The 22,240-nt window shown below is 37.3% G+C and overlaps 1 protein-coding gene across 5 annotated transcripts; it reads left to right on the top strand.

Annotated features, from left to right (window-relative positions):
- The first annotated feature begins 444 nt into the window (after positions 1-444).
- LOC131334534 (ABC transporter G family member 32-like) lies at positions 445-20,264 on the top strand. Of its 5 annotated transcripts, none has more exons than XR_009202204.1 (26): positions 445-824; positions 6,667-6,787; positions 6,885-6,973; positions 7,062-7,146; positions 7,914-8,073; positions 8,197-8,273; positions 8,368-8,421; positions 8,826-8,916; positions 9,013-9,314; positions 9,401-9,679; positions 10,269-10,585; positions 11,294-11,454; positions 11,561-11,664; positions 12,106-12,265; positions 12,685-12,807; positions 12,904-12,998; positions 13,492-13,824; positions 14,347-14,637; positions 15,748-15,831; positions 15,939-16,072; positions 16,156-16,383; positions 17,218-17,389; positions 17,495-17,749; positions 18,809-19,129; positions 19,987-20,111; positions 20,184-20,264. XR_009202204.1 is itself a non-coding variant. In XM_058369596.1 (25 exons), the coding sequence occupies exons 1-24, from the start codon at positions 553-555 to the stop codon at positions 19,079-19,081; spliced, it is 4,260 nt and encodes a 1,419-aa protein (XP_058225579.1). In that variant the 5' UTR covers positions 445-552; the 3' UTR covers positions 19,082-19,129; positions 19,975-20,264. The 5 variants fall into 5 exon arrangements, 3 of the variants coding, with proteins under 3 accessions (XP_058225579.1, XP_058225581.1, XP_058225580.1); XR_009202203.1 differs by having other exon boundaries at positions 19,975-20,111; XM_058369596.1 differs by having other exon boundaries at positions 19,975-20,264.
- Positions 20,265-22,240: the final 1,976 nt, after the last annotated feature.

Genomic DNA, 22,240 nt, shown 5'->3' with positions numbered 1-22,240 from the left:
AAAGAACTTGAACTTTGATTGTTGGAGTACACAACATTTCAGTGGTTGAATAGGTCTTTGACTAAGTCCTTGAAAATGGAAAAGTTAGGAAAGTAAACAAAGATACGAGTACCATAATTTCCCAACTGTTTTAACCACTTTTAATACCTTCAATCTTTTCAAAAGTCTCACCTAAGTTTCTTTAATTTCCAACTGCCCCCTCTCTCTTTCTTTCTCTCCCTTCTAGATTCCCAGTCTGTGACCACTAGTAAACCTTGTAATTATAGTCCCTTTTGTGGTCTTTCTGTGGTAAACCTAGTAATACACCCAATCCATGCGTACAGCAGAGAGGAAAAGAGAATTAACAGAGAGAGCTCAACAACCACAGTGAGCCTTCAAAAGTTGTTGAATGGACACATCCAACACCCCACCCATCACACAACTCACAAGTAGCCCCTCCAAATCATTCTCCATTTCCAAAAAAATCCCGTCTTTAAATTCCACCCAATTTTTCCGCCTTCTTAATCATCTCTCTCTCTCTCTCTCTCTCTCTCTCTCTCTCTAGTCTCTACAATGTGGAACTCCTCTGTAAACATGTTTGCAAGAACAGGGGAAAACAGAGCCGAGGACGACGAGGAGACGCTCCGGTGGGCGGCGCTGCAGCGCTCTCCGACGTACATTCAAGCTCGAACGTCCTTCTTTCGCAACGTTGCTGGAGAAGTATCGCTGGTTGATGTCGGTAATCTAGAAATCCAGGAGAAAGGCCAGGTGTTGGATAAGTTGATCAACGCTGTTAATGAGGATACAGAGTTGTTCTTCAATAGAATCAGAAAGAGATTCAATGCGTAAGTTTGATCATCAAATTGTTTGCCTAATTTGTATTTCCTTTTGTGGGTATTTGCCATTTTGTCATCTGTTGGTTATAGAATCTTCTTGGTTTGGTTGATGACAATGATGATAAAAAACAATACTAGTACATACATATATACTGAGGGGGAAAACCTTAGAGATGCCACATTTTTATTTTTATTTTTCCATAGACATAGGAGTATCCCTAATGGCCGGTTTCTCAAAAGTCTGGCCCTTTTCTTGGCTTGCTGCTATCATGATCGATGCCGAAATGGCTATTATTATTTGCTAATATTAATAGCAAATTGCTCGCATATATATAGTTGAAAGGAAAGATTAAAAGACTGGTAGTAGTAGTAGTAGTAGTATTTTAGGCTTAGAGTTATGCATGATTAATATGATCTCTTTGGATTGGATGACAACGGACCATGCATGGCAATGGGGCGGGTTTTGATCAACCCGTCTCCGTCTCCGTCTCCGTCTCAAATTAATTCTCTCCTATCCTAATCCTATGACAGGCTAGTGTTCTGTCCATACCCCCTTCACCGTGCATGTTTCATTGTCTTCCCTGTACAAGTATTCATCTTTTGTTGTTGTTTTTTTTAAATGAGAAAAAATGGAAACAAACAGAACGAAGCAACTTATTACAAATAGTAATAATAACAAATTGACCAATCTTGTACTAATATATGAAGAATAGAAAATATCGTCATCTAATGATGACAAATTGGCCCGTCTAGAATCATGTTGTGTTGTTGTGCTGTATCCGTCTAAAACCGTACTTGTATTGTGCCATGCCATATTTAAACGTGTCGTGCCCATCTAAAATCGTGTCCGTGCCAACCCGACCTATTTGACACCTTTAGAAAAAAGATATGCTCTAACCCGCATATAGTATAAGCATGCGTACATAGCCACATATGTATGTAATATGTTGAACGAGAACACGTGGGATTACTGCTTCGGCAACCCACAATTATCTTGTGTGTAGACGGACACTCGCATATTGCTTTCACTATTTTCCCTATTTTATGAGATTTTGCAAAAAAGATTAGATCAAGAATCTTAGAAATGTCAGATCAAAAAAATAGAAAAAAGAAGAAGAAGAATCAAAAGGTCTATACAGAAAAATTAAAAGAATTGTATAGAAGGATGTTAACATGTATTAAGAGTTTGTTGAATTCTTAATTTACCAAGAATTTGCCACCTTTCAACAAATGACCCTACCCATAAATAAGGGTACGTTTGGTTTGATAGAATAGAATTGACAATGGAATGGAATTGAAGTTGGAATGAGAATGGATGAAATCATATTTGAATATCCATTTTCATTCCCAAGTTTGGCTGTGCTTATAAATAGTCATTCTCATCCGTAATGAAATAGTGTGACAATAGTAAATTTTGGATTGGCAATAGTAAATTTTGGTGTGGGGATAGTGAATCTTGGAGTGACACTTGTAATTTTGGTGTAGTAAAGAAATGAAATGACAATTCCTTTGTTGTTTTAGTGGAATGTCGATTCATTTAGTAAGGTGAATAGTAATTTCATTTGAAATGATCATTCCATCATTTAATAGTAAACCAAACATAGGAATAAGTATGACATTGAAATGATCATTCAATTCCAATTTTAATTCCATCGAACCAAACACAGGAACCCATCGTACTTTTTCGATAGTTGGGTCCCCAAATTGCATTTGGTTCTCCAAATATAGAGACCCTACTCCCATTTTGGAGACAAAATCTCTGAAAAGTATGATGGGTCCCTCTTAGATTATTTCCTAAAGTGCAAAAAAATGAAAATAAATTACAAAATCTCCCTCTAATATATCATATCCATTCTCCATTTTGGAGTTTTAAAGATGGGTTGGGGATGTTCTTCAGAGTAGGGTCAGCTGACCCCCTTCCCCATACTTAAATCTACCCTTGAGTTGAAGGCGGTTCTAGATGTCCCTACCCGTTTTTTTTTTTAAGGTGCGTTTTCTCTATATTATTGAGCTGAATGTTAATGACACTTATTTTTAAGGTGTGTTTCCGTTATATTATTGAACTACATGCTAATGACAACACATCAAGTTATTTCTATTAAATGGTAGTATTTTAATTGATGTATGTAAGGAGAATGATTTGTCTAGAAATTTATGAAAACATAGGTTTTAGTCTATTTAGTTTAACAGGAACGCCCCCTAAACAACCTGTACACTCATATTTTCTTAGACTTTAGAAAAAATAGATGTACATTTTAATTACTATAAACATGCGTGTTTATATTTAGAGAAATGATTTTCACACTCTCTTTTTCATAGTCCACACTCTCTTTTTTGTCATTATCTACGTGAACTTACTATGTTGGTCTTTTTCAAATACATGTTTTTATACATCCAATGACAATATTATAAATCACGTAGACGAAGATAAAAAAAGAAAAGAAAAGAAAGAGGTGTGAATGGTAAAAAAAAGAGAGACTTTTCTTTATTTTAGTTTGGACCCTCATTGACTAGTTGGGGATCCCCATACTTTTTTGGGGGCGAGGGTTAAAAATATACTCCTTCAGCCCCAATTTATTTGTCACAGTTCTATTCTAACTGGATAAAAAACTAGTTATATCTTTAAATTGATAATGAATTTTATATCCAATATAGATCTTGTTTGATAGATCTCGATTTGTTCTATAATACAACTTTTTCAAAATCATCTAAAATATTATAAATTACAATATATAATCAATTGAAAAGTGACACGAATTCTCAAAAGTGACAATTAAATTGGGATGGAAGTAGTAATTCTTGGTCAGGTACTGTGATTGCGATAGAGAATAAAATAAAAATTGGAACATCAGGAAAGGAAGTGATAGAAAAGAAAACTAGAGAAAATGAAAGAAAAATTATAAATACTACTGCACAAATTTAGAGGGATTTTTCTGTTTTTCCTTCTCTCCAAACCAAGCAATGGGAGAGAAAATATTTTTTAACTTTCCCTTTATTTCTCTTTCTTTTTCATCCTCCGTTCCAAACAAATCATTACGAGAGTCGAAGATACAGGGAGTAGAGTATATAATCTACCGACTACCGTATCCCAGGCGTTGTCCCCCGGTACCTCATGAGTCATGGACTCGAGTCGAGACCCGCATATTTCATGACATCAGCATATATTTGATTTTAATGGAAATGCCAATCTTGAACCTACCCCAAGCTACCTTAACTCTTGGCTGCTGCTGCTCTCTCTCCAATTTGTTTCCAGTAGGGGTTATTTGATGGTGGTGATATTACGGGGACTCCAGACAGTTTGATGTTACCAAACCCGGTTGGTAGTGCCATTAAAAAATGACTACTCCTATATCCGTGGCGGCAAATAATAAGTCGGGCGGTTAATAATATACTACTACTAATTCTTGGGTACTGGCCAATGTTATTAATCCCGTACCGTACCGGTCGGTATGTACCGGATTTCAGAGAAACCGGTATCCTAACTCCCCAATACCGTTCCGGACCAAATACCGGTCAATACCGGCCGATACCGGTCATCTCGGAAAATACCGGCCGGTACCGGCGTACCGGAAATTCCGGCCGAGATTTTGCATCGTTTTTTTTTTTTTTTTTTCGGTCATGTTATTATTTTTGGTCAAAAAAAGGAAAAAGAAAAAAAAAACGTTTCAGATTTTCTTTAGGTTATCTTAACCCAGAAAAAAATAAAAAAATGTTTTCATTTTTAGCAAAATGTGGGCTTAACCATATTAAGTGCGCGAAGCTCAAATCTGGGATTTGCACACCCCCTGCGCGCGAATAACCCGTGACGTGCACCCGGTTAATTGGTTTCCGAATCAGTTTTTCCAAATTGTCTTCGGCCACGGCACATTTTCCCGAGCGCGCGAGACCTCTTATTGGGTTCTCATTCATAAGTTCACTAGTGTGCAAAGTCATTTAAAGTGGAAAAGAGTTTTGTAACTAAGCAATGTGGAACTAAAGATATTTTATGATGAATTGTATGATATGGGGGATTTTTTTGAATTATAATTATATATAATTATTATATAAATTGTAGTTGCGGTAAATCAGAAACGGTACCCGGTACGTGACCGGTACCGGTACGTACCATACCAGTAGAAAAACCGGTACTCTGTCCGAAACGGTATTCAGAACTATGGTACTGGCCAGGTTGGAGGGTACACTACTACTACAGTAGTCGTCTCGTCGAGTCGAGTCGTCGTTTGGTTTGGGTAGTGGCAGTCACTCATGGCCGTTGGGTAGCAGCAGGGAGTAGTGGGAGAGGAGGACAATGAAGGATGGAGGTTTAGGGGGTCGAAAATTTGTGGTGGTGGTGGCAATTGGCAAAGTCTGTGCAGAGCAGCAGACCATCCGGCATACGGAAATAACCACCGGTCTATCCACACAGACAAAAATGTACACATAGATTTTTTTGTGGGCTCACTACGGGCCCCAAAAATGATCCAAGCCGTTCATTAAATGTAGAACTCTTTTTTCAAGAGTCCTTGTGAAAAATCAGCTCAATCCTATACATATAAGTTCTCAACCCAATTATCTAACTTTTCATTGAGATTTCAAAAAAATGAAAAGTTAACTAATTGGATCGAGCATCTATAAGTATCGTATTAAGCTGATTTTTCTTTGAAACCCTTGAAAAATTGTTTTACATTCAATGAACAGTTCAGATCGTTTGTGTGGAACCTGTGGTGGGCCCTACAAAAAAATTTGTGCACAATCTGTGAGTATAATATCTGTGTGAACAGACTTTTTGATTTGGATGACTGACCTCCCCTTTTAATATTACATTTCGTATAATAATGTCTTTTTCTGGAGCTCGAGGAAGTGTATCTAAGGTACGTCAATTACTATTAGTTGGCATGAGGAACCCCATTGCTTTTTCTGGCATAAGATGATAGGAAATTATGATGGCTTCGAGAGATGGGGTTGGTCAAGGGATTTTGATGATTTATGTAACAAGAGTTCGTGTTTATCTACATATGTGTCAGGTAGGGAGGACGTGGGATTTGGACATGTATTCAGTGTTCTAAAACAAGGAATTAATCGGTGGCGGGGCTTATCCGATTAGGTCTAACTAACGATTAATTGCCGATTACTAATTAATATGCACCGATTAATCGCTCGAAGGTGGCCGATCCCCTGACTAGCGCCTAGCAACTTTTAGAACATTGCATGTATTTCTACAATATAACAACACTTATATTCTAGTATGTGTTTGTAATCAGTTGCTAGGTTTGACAACTAGACCACAAGTGTTTGTATATATGGAATAGTCTTTTAATTTTGCACGTGCGACCAAAAATGGTTGATAACTTGAAATGTTAGGGAGGTTTTTTTCAACACATATATGGAAAATTATAAGAATTTTTATGCATTCAAGGGACTTAAAGGGGCCAATCCCATATAATTTTGCAAATTAACCTGAAAAACTAGTATGACTAGCGCGAATATTTGGAGTTGTGCAAGGGCCCGGGCACCCCAATGTGTCCGCCCCTGGTGCTTATTAGTTGCCTTAGAAATGCTGTGTTTTAGACAAGTATTTCTTATATTAAACTTGAGAGGTTAGGAATGGACCAAACAATGTATACCAAGATCCTGCATAGCATCTTTTGTGTTCCGTACGTAGCTTGTGCAGGATGCTTTCTTTTACTGTTCATTGCAATTATTTCTTTGGTTTGTTAGCTATATTTGCGTTGCAAGCATTATGGGTCAGGAATTGAAAACCACATTTAATACCTAGTTTAATGCCATTTGTTTCTTTTTTCTCTTTATTTTTATTAGCTTTTGCGCTAGAGCTTCTGCAATGACTTGTTTTTCTCTCTATGTACTTCTGTAGAGTTGATTTGGAATTCCCAAAAGTTGAGGTTCGATTTCAGGACCTGAGAGTGGATGCTTTCATCCATGTTGGAAGCAGGGCATTGCCAACTATACCCAACTTCATTTTTAACATGACTGAGGTAACATCTTCTACGTGCTTCATTGTTTTGCAGCTATGGCCTCATGATAAGTTATGATTTTCTAACGGTGTGTCATTTTCTGACAAAATTTGAAAAGGCTTTCTTGGGGCGATTAAGGATTTTTCCAGGTAGAAGAAAGAAGTTGTCAATTTTAAACAACATCAACGGTATTATTAGGCCATCCAGGTAGAGTTTCAAGTTTCAGCTTCTTTTATGGGGGCAATTGAATTGAGATGTGAACAGACTATTTCGAATGTGCATGCTTGTTTTGTAGATTGACGTTACTTTTGGGACCTCCAAGCTCTGGTAAGACAACATTGCTTTTGGCCCTTGCCGGACGTCCTGGACCTGGTTTGCAGGTATTGAGCATAGATTGTATGATTCCTGAATTTGAGCGTCAGGCTTCTATACTCTAGACTCTTGACAAGAAGGCTGTCTTTGGAGCTTTCTAGTTTTTAGTGCAATGAGCTAAGTTTGTTAGGTGCATAAGGGGAATAGATCTTAATAATGGACTTTGTATCGTATGAAGTGTGAACAGACACATTCACATGTACAAATATAAAAAAAAAATCCCGTACAAATAAAGCGCTGATAGATTGATTGGGATGTTGTTGAAGTTTTATGATTAGGATGACATACAAAAAGAATAAAGCTAAATGGGGTCATTGCCGGAGTCGGAAATTCGCATCAGTGGGGGAAACTATTATTCACAACCACAACATTTTTATTTATAACAGAAAATGACAAGATAGCACTGAAAAGGAGAACGATAGACGGCAACGATTTTTTTGAAAGATTTGCATAATAATTTCTCGATCAATTCAGTTAAATGTCTATCCTTGTGTATCCTACCATGTTATCTCTCATCCAGCAATTGTCCATTAGGTTCCTTCATATTCTTCACCAATTCGTAAGTGGAAATGTCTTCTCAACATTAGAAGTTCGAACCAGTATGATCTGATGAGTGATATTTGTACCTTTCAATCTCCACCATTATCTCTTAAAATTTTGGATAGGGTAGAAGGTTCAGACCTATATTTGCGTAAATTGGCAAAAAATCATGTTAACGTAGTCGTCTTAAATTATTTCTTTTATATGTTGCTTATCAAATTGAGGTTATTTTAAGATGGCAGGGAACATAACATACAATGGACATGATCTAAAGGAGTTTGTTCCCCAGAGAACGTCTGCTTATGTTAGCCAGCAGGACTGGCATATGGCAGAGATGACAGTAAGAGAAACTCTTGATTTCTCAGGACGTTGTCAAGGTGTTGGGTTTAAGCACAGTACGTAATGGAAGATCTTATTGTAGAACGTGCTCTCTTAACTGTGCCTTTTGTTTTACTTGTTGCTAATATTGCAACCAGTTATTGCAATGTTAAATGTGAAACATGAAAATACCGTCACAGATATGCTTTTGGAGCTTTTGAAAAGAGAGAAGGAAAACAGGACGATACCTGATGAAGATCTTGATATATTTATTAAGGTGTGGTCCTTTCTGTTATGCGGTTGTGCACTTTAGGCGTGTTTAAAGAGTTGGTCTTCATTGTGATAAGAAAATGATTGTTTTCCCTCTTTAGGCTTTATCCCTTGGAGAGCAAAAGACAAGTCTGGTTGTGGAGTACATTATGAAGGTATTGTTTGGATTCTTAGGAATTGTCCATCAGTTGCAGAAAATAACGTGCATATTACTGCATAATTCTACCTTGAAAGCCATTAAACTCGCATTGGGAGTATTTCCTTAAATCTTTGTATCTTCTATTTGAACTTCCAAGTCCTTGTCATACCCCAGAAGACCAAAACAACTGGAGAGTACTTGGACCTCTCGTTATTCCGACTACAGAAAAAGCTCTTCATGTTAATTTTAAGTACAATTTATTTTGTTTTCCAGTCATAAATCTCTTCATAAAAATGTAATAGAATATTTTTTTTCCCTTTCAAAAAAAAATTATTAGCTTGTGCAATGTTGGGAATTAAACCTAGTTGCAATGTGCATATTAAATTTATTTTCAAACTCTCCTGAACTATTTTTACAAAGATTTTAGGATTAGACATTTGTGCGGACACATTGGTGGGGGATGAAATGATTAAGGGAATCTCTGGGGGCCAAAAGAAGCGGCTTACAACCGGTAACCACTTTCTCTTGCTTTGGTTGATACTTCTCAAGTCACAATCATGGGTATTCCGTCTAAATTCCAACAAGTGCAAATTGTGTTCTTTGCCAGGTGAATTGCTAGTTGGTGCATCTAGAGTGCTCCTCATGGATGAGATATCAACTGGACTTGATAGTTCAACTACCCGCGAAATAATCAAATATCTTAGATATGCAACTCATGCTCTAGATGGGACCACTATCATCTCCCTTCTACAGCCAGATCCTGAGACATTCGAGTTGTTTGATGATATCATTCTTCTGAGTGAGGGACAGATTGTATATCAGGGACCACGTGAGGCGGCTCTTGAATTCTTTGCATATATGGGGTTCCAGTGTCCAGATAGGAAAAATGTGGCTGATTTCTTGCAAGAAGTATGTGTGTGGAATTTTACACTTGAGCTTGTTTTTTCTCAATCTATAATGTGGAAGTTTTTTTCCATCTTTTATTTTTTGGGCAGGTTTTATCAGAGAAAGATCAAGAACAATATTGGTTCCCTGATATCTATTACCAGTATGTACCTGTGGCAAAGTTCGCTGATGCTTTTAAATCGTTTTGGGTTGGCAATGCTTTGTCACAAGATTTGGCTGTTCCCTTTGATAGACGTTATAACCATCCAGCGGCCCTATCAACTTCGACCTATGGTGTGAAGAGGACAGAGCTGCTCAAAATCAGCTTTTCATGGCAGATGCTGCTTATGAAACGGAATTCATTTGTCTATATCTTTAAATTCATACAGGTAACATTGTTGGACTTAATTTCTAACAAATTAAAGCTTTTGGGCTAATTGGTAATATCATGAAATCAGAGGTTTGGCTTTCTGGGAGGTCACCGATCAACTATCTCTGTCTACATTTCGTTCTCCATTTGCATTGTGCTTCTTTCACTATTTGCATCTCTAAGGAAAAATAATAATACATATTTTGCATGCGAAGGAGTCCATTAGATAGCTTGATTGCGGTAATTTTAGCGGCTTAAGTTGTTGGGATGACTGTGGTGATTTAATATATGCAACCCTAAGGCTGTATTTGGATCAAGGATTTTGTGGAGGGAAAACAAAAAGTCAAGGAAGAGATAGGAAGATAATGGCATGCAGAAGCTAGAATTATTTTATTGACTCCTCCTCATTCCCTTTCCCTTGAAAAATATTTCCAGAAATCCATGATCTGAACACAGCCTAAGAGGGTGCCTCAAGTGATGATTTCTTGTTACAAAACAATTTTCTTAAACATGCATGGAATACATCACTTGGTTAAAATTGGTTTTAACCAAATTGATTGAAATAAGTAATGAACGCTGATTCAGGAGCAGTCTACTGTATTTTGCAGCTTCTGTTCAGTATTGTGATCATGATGACTGTATTTTTTCGAACAACGATGCATCATAATTCATTGGTTGATGGAGGACTCTACCTGGGTGCACTTTACTTTGCAATGGTTATGATACTTTTCAATGGATTTATGGAAGTCCCAATGTTGATAGCGAAGCTTCCTGTTATCTACAAGCACAGGGATTTGCGTTTCTATCCTTGCTGGGTTTATACCCTTCCTTCTTGGGTTTTGAGTATTCCAACTTCACTTGTGGAGTCTTTTATATGGGTTGCAGCCACATACTACACAGTCGGGTTTGATCCTCAAATAACTAGGTAATAGTTTTTCCTTAAAAGGCAGTTCATTATCTCTTAGGCTGTGTTGGGATCCGGGAACGACTTCACACTATATTCAGGCTGATATAGTGAATTTTTTCGGAATTTTTTGTCAGCAATGGTCCAAATTTTTATGAACCCGTAGCCCTTAGTTCTGAAATTGATAGAGACAGATCAAAGCAGGGTTGATTGGATGACAGATCAAAGCATGGTTGATTGGATGACAGATCAAAGCATGGTTGATTCTATTATACAAAATTTCCAAAAGTATAAGAACTTGGCGAGGGAGACCTTATTAAAATTTATGTATTTGCATGTCTTTTTAGTGATATAATAGTGTCCCTATATCAAAGTCATCTTCTACTTACTATTTGAGGGTTTTATCTATAGTTTTTTGGGTTACTGGAAATCGATGATAGGCATCATTTAAGTGTGATGTGCTATTTTATGATCATCACCACTGACTGAAATTTCTGGAGTCCCGTCTGTTTGAATCATGGATTTGCAGAGGGATTTATGGGGAAAGAAGGGTAAAGGAAGATATAAGAATTCAATAAAAGTGAAGAAACTAAAACTTTTTCTTCTCTTTACCAGTTTCTGTTTACTTGGTAGATTCCTCCACTACGATGATGCACACTTAGCCTGTACGTTAAATTTATCTTATGAGAGTGCAACGGAGATGTTCTAATTGCATTTATTGACCTGCAGATGCCTCCAGCAGTTTATAGTATACTTCTTTCTGCACCAGATGTCAATAGGGCTTTTCCGTGTGATGGCTTCCCTTGGCCGTAACATGATAGTCGCCAACACCTTTGGATCATTTGCATTGTTGGTTGTCATGGCTCTAGGAGGATTTATACTCTCGAGAGGTTGCTTATTTCATTATTCTCTCAAGTGGTTAGCCTTGGAAATTCTCCAGTATTGATTCAACCTCACTTCATTTGTGCACGTAACTTTTATTTATTTCTCTGGCAGATAGCATTCCATCTTGGTGGATCTGGGGTTACTGGTTTTCTCCTTTGATGTATGCTCAAAATGCAGCTTCTATAAATGAATTTCTTGGGCATTCATGGGACAAGGTAATGTATTCTATCTATTTCTATAAGGTCCAGGATTGTCATTGAAACAGATTGCACTCAATCTTACTCCATCTACAGTGTTTGGACTCACAAGAATTCCTGCAATTTAGGGGAGAGTTCTGGTGCAGAGTTCTATAGATTAGTATTATTGTCCCTTAGTAGACCCTAGTAAGCCAATTGCAGAAACAAAAAAATGCTGATTCTTCTATGGTACTACACTATTCTTCCACTCTGTATCAGGGGCATATATGTCTTGATGATCAGTAACTTACCTGGTAGGGTTATTTCGGCATAATTTGACACAGCCTTGCATAAATTAGTGCCTGTAGTTGAAAGTCTTGGACACGCCTGGTGATTTTGTCATGTGAAAATTGCAACTCAATAAAGAGTTCTTCCTTTCTTCTTCTTTAAAGTCTTAGTTTTGACTTTTACGATATGCAGAGGGCTGGAAACTACACAACTTTGTCTTTGGGTGAGATGTTACTAAAGGTCCGCAGCTTATTTCCTGAGGGCTATTGGTTTTGGATTGGTGTGGGTGCTTTGCTTGGTTATACAATTTTATTCAACATCCTCTTCACACTTGCTTTGACTTACCTGAACCGTAAGCGCTCTCTCCAAAAATATTTCTTTACAGATTGTTTCATACATGGAACATTCATTTCAGAATTATGGTTCAGCACCGGGGAACAGCCTTCTTAAGAAGATGTTGCAATGCTGGTGGCTATTTACTTAAAAAAGCATGGGACCATTTTTCTTCTTCTTTTTTTTTTTTTCCACCAGTTCCTACTCCTCTTCTAGTCCTTATTGTCTTATGTCGCTTTCAGATTGTAGCATTTCATAGGCCCCATTTCATGCCATGTACAGAAATTGTCATTCCAAAGCTTTTGCTACTTTAGGCTGTGGAACCATTCCAAAACATTGGTTACTTAGTTTTGAATACCTAGTTAATATACTCTACAGTCACGGGAGCTTAGTGATAATTGTAAGGAAACAAACTAAGTCATTCTTTCTTTCATACAGCCCTTGCAAGTCATCAAGCTGTTGTTTCTAAGAAAAAGCCCGGACACAAAGCAAAGGGAGGGGAGAGTGAATGTGCCATTATTGAGCTGGGAGAGTTTTTGCAACATTCACACTCATATACTGGTTTGTGTGAAGCTCCTTTTGATCTTTTTTTGGCTTGTGTGCTGATGTTTTGGTGTTAACTTAGATGTTTTGATAGTTTTCCTTCTCTTTTTGCAGGAAGAGATGTTAAAAACCAGAGAGGCATGGTTCTTCCTTTTCAACCTCTTTCAATGGCGTTCAGCAATCTTAGTTATTATGTCGATGTCCCCGTGGTATGCCAGCTTTCTTCTCTTGTATATTCTTGAATGGCAAATCTTGATTTCAACAGAAATATATAATTAGCTCCCAGCAGAAGCGGAACGAGGGTGGGGGAGTGAGGAAAGATAAAAGATTCCAAGGTTGGGAGTTCCTAGAGGAGCCATTAATGTATTACTGGAAAATAATTTAGAATACTGTAGGATATTTTCAAGTAAGTAGTTGAAATGCATATGTTCATAAATGAATATATGGTGGACATTGATGCTGCTTTGTTTTCTATATGTAAAGATGTTGTAGTAATGTACTACACTAGATAGAATTTAATATTTTTATTTAAGCCTCTTATTCTGTCAACTCAAGTTTGTAGATTGCAATCATTGAATGGCTGCAACAAATTTTCTTGGCTTTAGGAACAAGATTTTTGCTTTAAAAGGAGGAATCAAAATCGGAGCAGAATCGTCCCCCAAGTAGGCGACTTATAGCAACTAAGAATTTGTATTGGTGCAGGAAATGAAAAAGCAGGGTGTGGTAGTAGACAGGCTGCAGTTACTTGTCAATGTTAGTGGAGCATTTCAGCCTGGTGTGCTCACTGCTTTGGTTGGTATCAGCGGTGCTGGTAAAACTACTCTAATGGATGTTTTAGCTGGTAGAAAAACTGGCGGAATTATTGAAGGGAGCATTTACATTTCCGGGTACCCTAAAAAGCAAGAAACATTTGCAAGGATATCTGGCTATTGCGAGCAGAATGATATCCATTCGCCCTGTTTGACAATTCACGAGTCACTTATGTTTTCTTCTTGGCTGCGGTTATCTTCACATGTGACTTTGGCAACACAAAAGGTATTTGCTGATACAAAATACTACAGTAGATATTTTTTAGCTTTTTTCCCTATTACATACAAGCAACAAAATTTCGTTTCTTTTCCATTGAATTACTAGCTACTAGCTACTCGATCTTTTTAGCTTTCCGCACTATGGTAAATAAGTTGACTGTTACTTACAAGGAACGAAATTTCGATTCCTTCCGAAACTGTTCTGTTTCCTAGAAGACTGAGACAGAACATTAGTGGGATCCTGGAATTCCTATGCGTCCACGAACGCATACTGAGGCGCACCAAAACATTTCAAAATTGTATGAAACAGACAAAACATTGAGTGGTTTTGACACCCATTGAAGATATCCAACAATGATATTTTCATGCATTTCCAACTTCGATTTTCATTTTCATCATGCTCCCGCTAGTTTTGCAAAATGTTTCTGAAAGGTTTCCAAATTGTTTCAAAAATATTTCCATAATGTTTCCAAAACATTTTCAGCATACCGAATGAAATATTGATCCTTCATCACTCATTGTTTTTCAGGCATTTGTAGATGAAATAATGGAACTTGTCGAGCTCAGTCCACTAAGCAAAGCTTTAGTTGGTTTACCAGGTGTGGATGGGTTATCAACTGAGCAAAGGAAAAGGTTGACCATTGCTATTGAACTTGTTGCCAATCCTTCTATTGTCTTCATGGATGAACCTACTTCAGGGCTGGATGCCAGATCTGCTGCTATAGTCATGAGAACTGTGAGAAATATTGTCAACACTGGGCGGACAATTGTTTGCACCATTCACCAGCCTAGCATTGATATCTTTGAGTCCTTTGATGAGGTTTTTCTCTCTAAGTTATTTATGATTTGTTCTGTTGGATAAGCATTTTATTTTTAACTCTGAAGACACTTTGAAAGTCCGGCAGTGCTATGAGTTGTTTAAAAACCTATGAACTGAAACTTGGTCCTTGATTGGATTGAAGCCAAGCCAGTCCATCATTCTGGATGTATAGTGTTTGAATCCCCTGAAATTTAGACAAAGAATATGAAAACAAGTAGGAACTATTCTAAAATGTTCATTGTTTTTTTCTTAATTTAAAGCACATCTGACACAAAATTGGTCAAATTTGTATCTAGATTTGGTTTTAAATAGCTGTACTCATCAAGAAATGTTTGTGAAGAACAGAAATCTGAGTTATTAGAAAGACTAAATTCAAATTTTTGCTGAAGATAGCTAAATTTGTGGACACCAACCGATATGGCTAAGAAACAAGTTCCTTTTGATCTTTGTAACAATTTCAAGGGTTAATGAAATTTTTTTGCCATTCAAAAAAAAAAGGCTAAAGTACAAATTTCTGTTGGTATACAGAACAAAAGATGCTTTAACGTAAAAATGTCTTGATGTGTGAAAGTTGACTTCCGTAAATGTTCATGTCTAGATGTCTGTATATGAAATTAGGGATTTATGTATCAAAATCCTTTTCTTCTGCAATTTTTTCGTAAATTACCTTAACTCATTTTCCTGTTAGATATTTCTAAATAGAGTGACTATACATTTTGGAGTTGCACAAACAAGAATAAAGGACAAGGATGCAACTTTCGGATGAAGATGAGTATGCATCTACATATAGGATACCGCATAGTGAAACAAGTGGTCATATTCGGATTCTCCATATGCTGTTCTTTTCATTCATATTATTGGAGGAAGCTTCTGGTACCAAGCCTACGAAATGTTATAAATTGCTATTTTGTATTAATGCCAGAACTTATTATGTTAATTATCCTTGAATCAATTTTCGACAATGTTGCTGCTTCTTCATGTTGGCCCACGGACATTCTATTATAAAAAGAGTGGTCATTTCAGCTCCTCTGTGTGATCAAACCTATATTATGTAGGTGGATATTGCACTATTACACCTGATCCGCCTTATCTGTTATTCTGCTGTTTCAGCTTCTACTAATGAAACGTGGAGGGAAGCTAATCTATGCCGGTCCATTGGGAACAAGGTCTTGTAAGCTTATTCAATATTTTGAGGTGGGTTCTGTTCTTTATTAATCCTATCTATGTTTATGAAATTCGATGACATCCATATATCATATCCACGACCCTTTATCAACCAATTTATGTTGTCATTTTCATAGGCAATTCAAGGAGTCCCAAAGATTAAATCTGGCTATAACCCTGCGGCTTGGATTCTAGAGGTCTCTTCTCCAGCAGAAGAAATTCGACTTGGCGTGGATTTTGCTGAAGTTTATCAGACATCAAGCTTATTTCAGTATGTATGATATTTTCCACTTTTGTAGAGGAATTACTATTTCAACTAGCTTTTGCTTCTTTCTTATGCTATATTTGTTTCAGGAAAAATAAAGACCTTGTGGAACAGTTAAGCAAACCACATAGGGAAACAAAGGATTTGCACTTCCCGTCAAAGTATTCTCGGTCATTTTTTGCCCAGTTTCTAGCATGTCTTTGGAAGCAAAACCTGTCGTATTGGAGGAATCCTCAGTACACTGCTGTACGCTTCTTCTACACGGTCATCATATCATTGATGTTTGGAACAATATGCTGGAGATTTGGTTCTAAAAGGTATCATACATAAAATTTCATATACCGTTTTATCAATACCCCCGTTTTATTTAGTGCTTTCATTTCTGATGATACTTACCTATTTATGCAACTCTTGTCTTTCTTGCTTTAAGTGGTCATTATTTATAAGATTTTAGTGATAAAGAGAGCTTAAAACCCTTGAAGACATAGTACAAGTTTTCTCCAACCGAGGTGCCCTTCGAGTTTACGACCACTGGGGCAGCTGCCACACCCACTGAAGATTTCTAAATTTACCCTATCACCGATAGGATTACAATTCTATTCTATTAACATATTAGGCTTAGACATTTATAGATCCTAACCTTTCGTAGGCTTTCACAAAAAATATCAATTTTGATGTATTGTTAGTATGAGAGCATTTTCTTTTTTTCTTTTCTTCCTGCCAATTTTTCCGTTAACTCTAGAAAAACATCATCTTTTCATAGCGTACAACCTGTGTAACACTTCATTTGTGCATTGTCTTCAAGTAACCATGGAGAAATGCTTCAAAAGAAAACGAAACTTTATTGAGTTTGTGTTTGAGTTGCCCAACTGAAGTAAATTCTAAGCTCCACCGCTTCCTAATTCCTAATCTAGTTCACAGGGTCAAATTTTGAATTTGACATGGTTCAGATTGTTGATCCGTACATGGTTGATTACAGCTAGCAGTATAGAAAGAAAAGAAAGAAACTAAACAATGTATGATCTGGGTGGAGCCAAATCACAATCTCATCTGATACAAACATTTGGGTCCCTGAGCATTAACTTTATGCCAGCTGAAAAGACAGATTATGTTCAGTTGCACTTACTTCTTTGTCACACTTCTTTCCATAGGGACAACCAGCAGGATATCTTTAATGCTATGGGATCCATGTATGCAGCAGTTCTATTTATCGGGATTACAAACGCCTCTGCTGTGCAACCCGTAGTGTACGTTGAAAGATTCGTTTCTTATCGAGAGAGAGCAGCAGGGATGTATTCAGCTCTACCATTTGCATTTGCACAGGTCCGCCTTGTTGCCTTATATTTTTGTTTTTTTCTCTTTGTTTGGAAAGTCATAATGGTTTTCAAAGGGAAAGTACTCAACCGTTGGTATAACTCTTTTGGGCAGGTTATCATTGAGTTCCCTTACGTCTTAGTACAGTCAGTTATTTACAGCGCTATCTTCTACTTCATGGCCTCTTTTGAGTGGACCCTGCTGAAGTTTATGTACTACTGCTACTTCATGTATTTCACCTTGCTGTACTTCACATTCTTCGGAATGATGACAATTGCCGTCACACCTAACCATAACATCGCTGCAATCCTTGCTGCTCCATTTTATATGATATGGAACCTCTTCAGTGGATTCATGATTCCTCACATGGTAATGCATATGGTGATAAATTTACCTTTTATCAGACTACTATACTGGTAACGTACATCCTCGAATCTTAAGACCTCCATCCCATAGTTGGGTCCTTTTTCTCTACTCTTGGACATCTTAAAAATTTTCCATCTCTATTACATTCCTTGGTCAATAATTTTGACAATTTTGCTACAAGAACAAGTTGAGATCATTTGACGGGTGGAAAATTCTTGATTGTATTTTCACATAAGTTTGCTTTTCATTGATCCTATTAAAGGGCAAGCACAACTATGGAAAACAGGACCAAGTGTATGGGAGAGAGGGAGTAACATTTTTATTGGTGCTATTCTTGAAGCAAGGGCTATGTTGTTGTCGTTAACTGGAAAAATAGCCACATACGAGACTGAATTTCAGATCATCCCTCCACATGATAGCATTTGAGATCAAACAATTTAGGCTGTGTTTGGTAACATTATCAGCTTTCTGTTTACAGGAAGAGGGAAAATGTTGTGGTTTATTTCTCTTAAAGAAGAAATAAAAATCACTTGTTTGCTAGAAACATATATACTCCCTCCATCTCAAATTCTTTGTCCGGTCCGCAAAACGGAGTGTTTAAAAATAATTCATTTTTTTCAAGAAAAAATTCAAACTTTTTTTTCAAATTAAAAATACTCATTGATATCTAGTAAGTTGTTAAAAAACTTTTGATTTTTTCTTACAAAAATTGTATTATTTTTAACACTCCGTTTTGCCAAACGGACAAAGAATTTGGGACGGAGGGAGTATTTGATAAGGTCCGGAAGGGCGAGGGGGGAAGTTGAGGCCGGAGCCCGAAGGTGGTGGTGGAGGAAGAAATAAACAAAAATGTGTTCGATACAATAAAACACATTTTTGTTTGTGTCTGTAAAAATTTTGAAGTTTTGATATTTTCTACCATTTTTCTGGAAAGGAGAAAAAGCTAGCAAAGGTGTTTTCCTCTCCAGTTTGCTTTCGTTTTGGAAACAAAAACAGAAAACAAACTTGTTTCTGAACTTTCTCTGTTTTTGTTTGAAAATGAATCTATTTTCCACTCTCCAGAGGATCCCTATTTGGTGGAGATGGTATTATTGGGCAAATCCAATAGCCTGGAGTTTGTATGGCCTTTTGACATCCCAATATGGAGACGTGGAAGAATCGGTCAAGCTCTCTGATGGAATTCAGTCAGTGCCAATAAAGAAGCTACTTGAGGACCAGTTTGGGTACCGACATGATTTTTTAGGAATCACTGCGATTGTAGTGGTTGGTTTCTGTTTGCTCTTTTCTGTGACTTTTGCTTATGCAATCAAATCCTTCAACTTCCAAAGGAGATGAGGAGGAGGAGGAGCACAGTATAATGCTGTTCAACAGCTAACAGATACGGTAATTCCTGCTTGCAACAAATAATGATTCTATCTTATTTGCTTGGCTTATGATTGGGTGCATGATTATCATGCATGTTTTTTTTTTTTTGGGGGGTGGGTTTGGGGGTAATGAGTGGAGAGAGATAGAAAGAGAATTTATTGGAGACTGTGCGCAAAGGGAGGGGTTGGGTTTTGAGACCCAAAACGAACAAGTTAAATTGTTAAATAGCTTTGATGACTTGTTAAGCTTGATGTTGATTCAGCGACACTGTTAGTTTCTCAATCCATAATTTAACCTTTGTTGAAACTTGAAAGGTAAATCAAAGAAACTCATCTCATCAAGAGTTCTGAACTGACTAAAATACCGAGGGTATGGAAAAATATTCCTACCTTTCCGTGAAGTTAATTGATGTAAGGTTAAAATAGTTATTTTGACCAATAGAGTTACTGAATGTTAACGTGAAAGAAGTTCTGTATTTCGGATCAAAAAAATAAATAAAAGTTCTGTATTAGATACGTATTCCTGTCACTTGCTACTTGACCAAAGCACAACAAAACACCAAATTTATACCTGGGGTCCAGGAGTTGCATGAGAGGTAAAGGTTCTGGTTCACACAAGGATACGTTCCTCTCGTTGATTGTTGTGTTGGGAGGTCATCCGTCTACGTTTCAATTTTCATTTTCGAATCTAGAGGACACATGGAAGACAGAACTTTTGCTATCCTTGCATTTACAGAATAAAAAGGATTGATGATGTTTGTTGTTAGCAATTCCATCTTCCTCCTGATTCCAATTTTCCATGTCTTCCACTCGTTGATTGTAGTTTTGTTTTCATTACTAATGATCATATGTTCTTCTATTCAGTTCTTATTTCAGCTAGAAGAAGGAATAAGGTTAATCGCCACAAAGAATACGGAGGCATCAGTGGTGCTCATGACACAGTTATTCAGCAGAGATGTTTCAAATGACTGTACTCTTATTATTGTGTATCATGTAGAGAAGTCTAAAGTTGATTGTGTCATTCAGCAGAGATGTTTCAAATGACTGTACTCTTATTATTGTGTATCATGTAGAGAAGTCTAATGTTGATCAAGTTGTATATGAATAATGTCTATAACCCATGGAAAACCCTCTTCGTTCTTGTTTCATTATCACATCTTCGGTTTTACTTGCACTAAATTTGGAAACAAGAGTGCAGGAATCCCCAGCATGAGTGTAGATAGCGAGAGATTATTCGGCTCGGTGCTTCAGGCCAAGGGCACGCAACACATAATGTAGCACATATACACTTAATTATAGGCCGCACACATTAATGTGTGGTGGACAAGGAGTCTGAGGCAAAACACATGGTGGTATCCCAAGGGCACCGAGTTATTTTTATAGATAGGAAATGGAACACAATGTCCGCCCTCCCCTATACTCTTGGGCAGATTAATGGGGAAGGACATTCAAGAACTGCAATGGCCAATAAGAAAAAAGTTGGATTACTTAATTAACTATGGTAGAAAAAATGGTTAGTTCGAGAGAAATTCAGAAAATTAGCTGGGTAATGTCAACAAAATAAGGAAAAGTACGTAGAAAACATGTCATTTAGATATAGGGGATCCGGTTTTGGTAGAGTTCTTCTAGGGAGGTAGAGTTAGTGAAGTTATATTTCTTTATTCTTCTTTTTTTGGAGAGAGATGATTAGAATAAATACAATGTACCATCTCTTTATGGCCCATAATTTGGCCCTCTCTTATCTCGGCACCTCACAAACTTCACCAACTCTGCCTAAAAGAACTCTAACAAAGCCAGAGATATGTCATCATGTGACAAAAATGAAACTCTGCTAAAAAATAACTCCCAAAATAATGTAATGTAGATCAAGTGCGTGTATTTGTCATGGTAGAAAATCTTTAGTTTTTAATTACATATTTTATTGGAGTGAAGCATTGGAATTACGATCTAAAGCACTTAGGGGCCAAACTAATTGAATCAAATATTTATCCAATCTCAACATCCAAAACATGAAGACATACCCAAACACAAATACTCAAAACTACAATGTTAAGAAGTTACTAAGTAAGTAGTAACATTTATCATCAAAACAGAAGAATTGTTTAAACAAAATTGATTTGCGGCAGCTATCGAAGTTTGAATACTTCACAGTACACACTTGTTTCTTTCTATAGTTTGGTTTATTGACCCCATGGAAGCCGGCAAGCATACCATAAGAATTCACCATGGAATATCAATGGTGATGTGACGGAGGAAATGATACTCAAAAGCTACATATCTTTACCATCAATGGAGAGCCCAAAGTGTATGTTGAATTTATGTTAAATACTCCCTCCGTCCCTATTTTATAGTCCAGTATTCCATTTTGGGCTGTTCCTTAATAAGTGTTCATTTTGTAAAGTTAGTGCGTAAAAGTTGGTGAATTTTCCATTTTGCCCCTAAAAGTAGATTCCATTTTAAAAAGTTAGTGAGTAAAAGAGTAATGATGATGGGTAAGTAGGGAAAATGGAGGAAAAAGTTGATGTGAAAGGTATAATGATGATGTCTTTTTAATAAGTTGAAGTTACGAAGCAGGACACTTAAAAAGGGACGGAGGGAGTATTGTTTTAAAATTTATTTCTCAAGTAATTTATTGGCATAACTGAATATCACATCTGTATTGCATACCCATCGCGTATACATAACCTCTATTTGGTAGTTAGTTTATATACGAAAATTCTTATTACAATGGTAAAAAAAATCTTTCCCTTCCTATAACTCTGCTCGACAATTACTCTCTCTCTCTTTCTCTTACCCTACCGATCTACTTCTCTCTTTTCAGCGCTACCGCCTGCGGGAGGCGGCCCTCCCTCCTCCCCGAGGCTCCATTTTTCCCTCTTTTCTTTTTTCTTTTTACAGGTGCTGAGAGGCTTGCGGATCTGGCGTGGCGGTGTTTGACAACGACGTTTTTGGCATCAGATCATTTTTGGGTCCTGCAAGTTAGCGGGTTCACGGTGGTCCTTTGGGTGCTTCGCGGCGGTTTTTAACTTTGGCGTTCATTTTCAGATCCTCGCCTCCCCTGCTCCTGTGGCTGGCTGGCCGGCCGCCGGTCTACCGGGTTTCCAATCTCACCTCATGGCTAGGCCGATCC

The sequence above is a fragment of the Rhododendron vialii genome, chromosome 7a (assembly GCF_030253575.1).
Source record: "Rhododendron vialii isolate Sample 1 chromosome 7a, ASM3025357v1".
Classification (NCBI taxonomy): Eukaryota; Viridiplantae; Streptophyta; class Magnoliopsida; order Ericales; family Ericaceae; genus Rhododendron; species Rhododendron vialii.
This window is presented reverse-complemented; position numbering and strand designations above follow the sequence as displayed.

Excerpts from the sequence above, each read along its gene's own strand:
- LOC131334534 (XM_058369596.1), top strand. The coding sequence starts at position 553 with ATGTGGAACTCCTCTGTAAACATGTTTGCAAGAACAGGGGAAAACAGA. Across the intron at positions 9,680-10,268 it reads ATATCTTTAAATTCATACAG|CTTCTGTTCAGTATTGTGAT; the intron begins GTAACATTGTTG and ends TGTATTTTGCAG. Across the intron at positions 11,665-12,105 it reads TTGGGCATTCATGGGACAAG|AGGGCTGGAAACTACACAAC; the intron begins GTAATGTATTCT and ends TACGATATGCAG.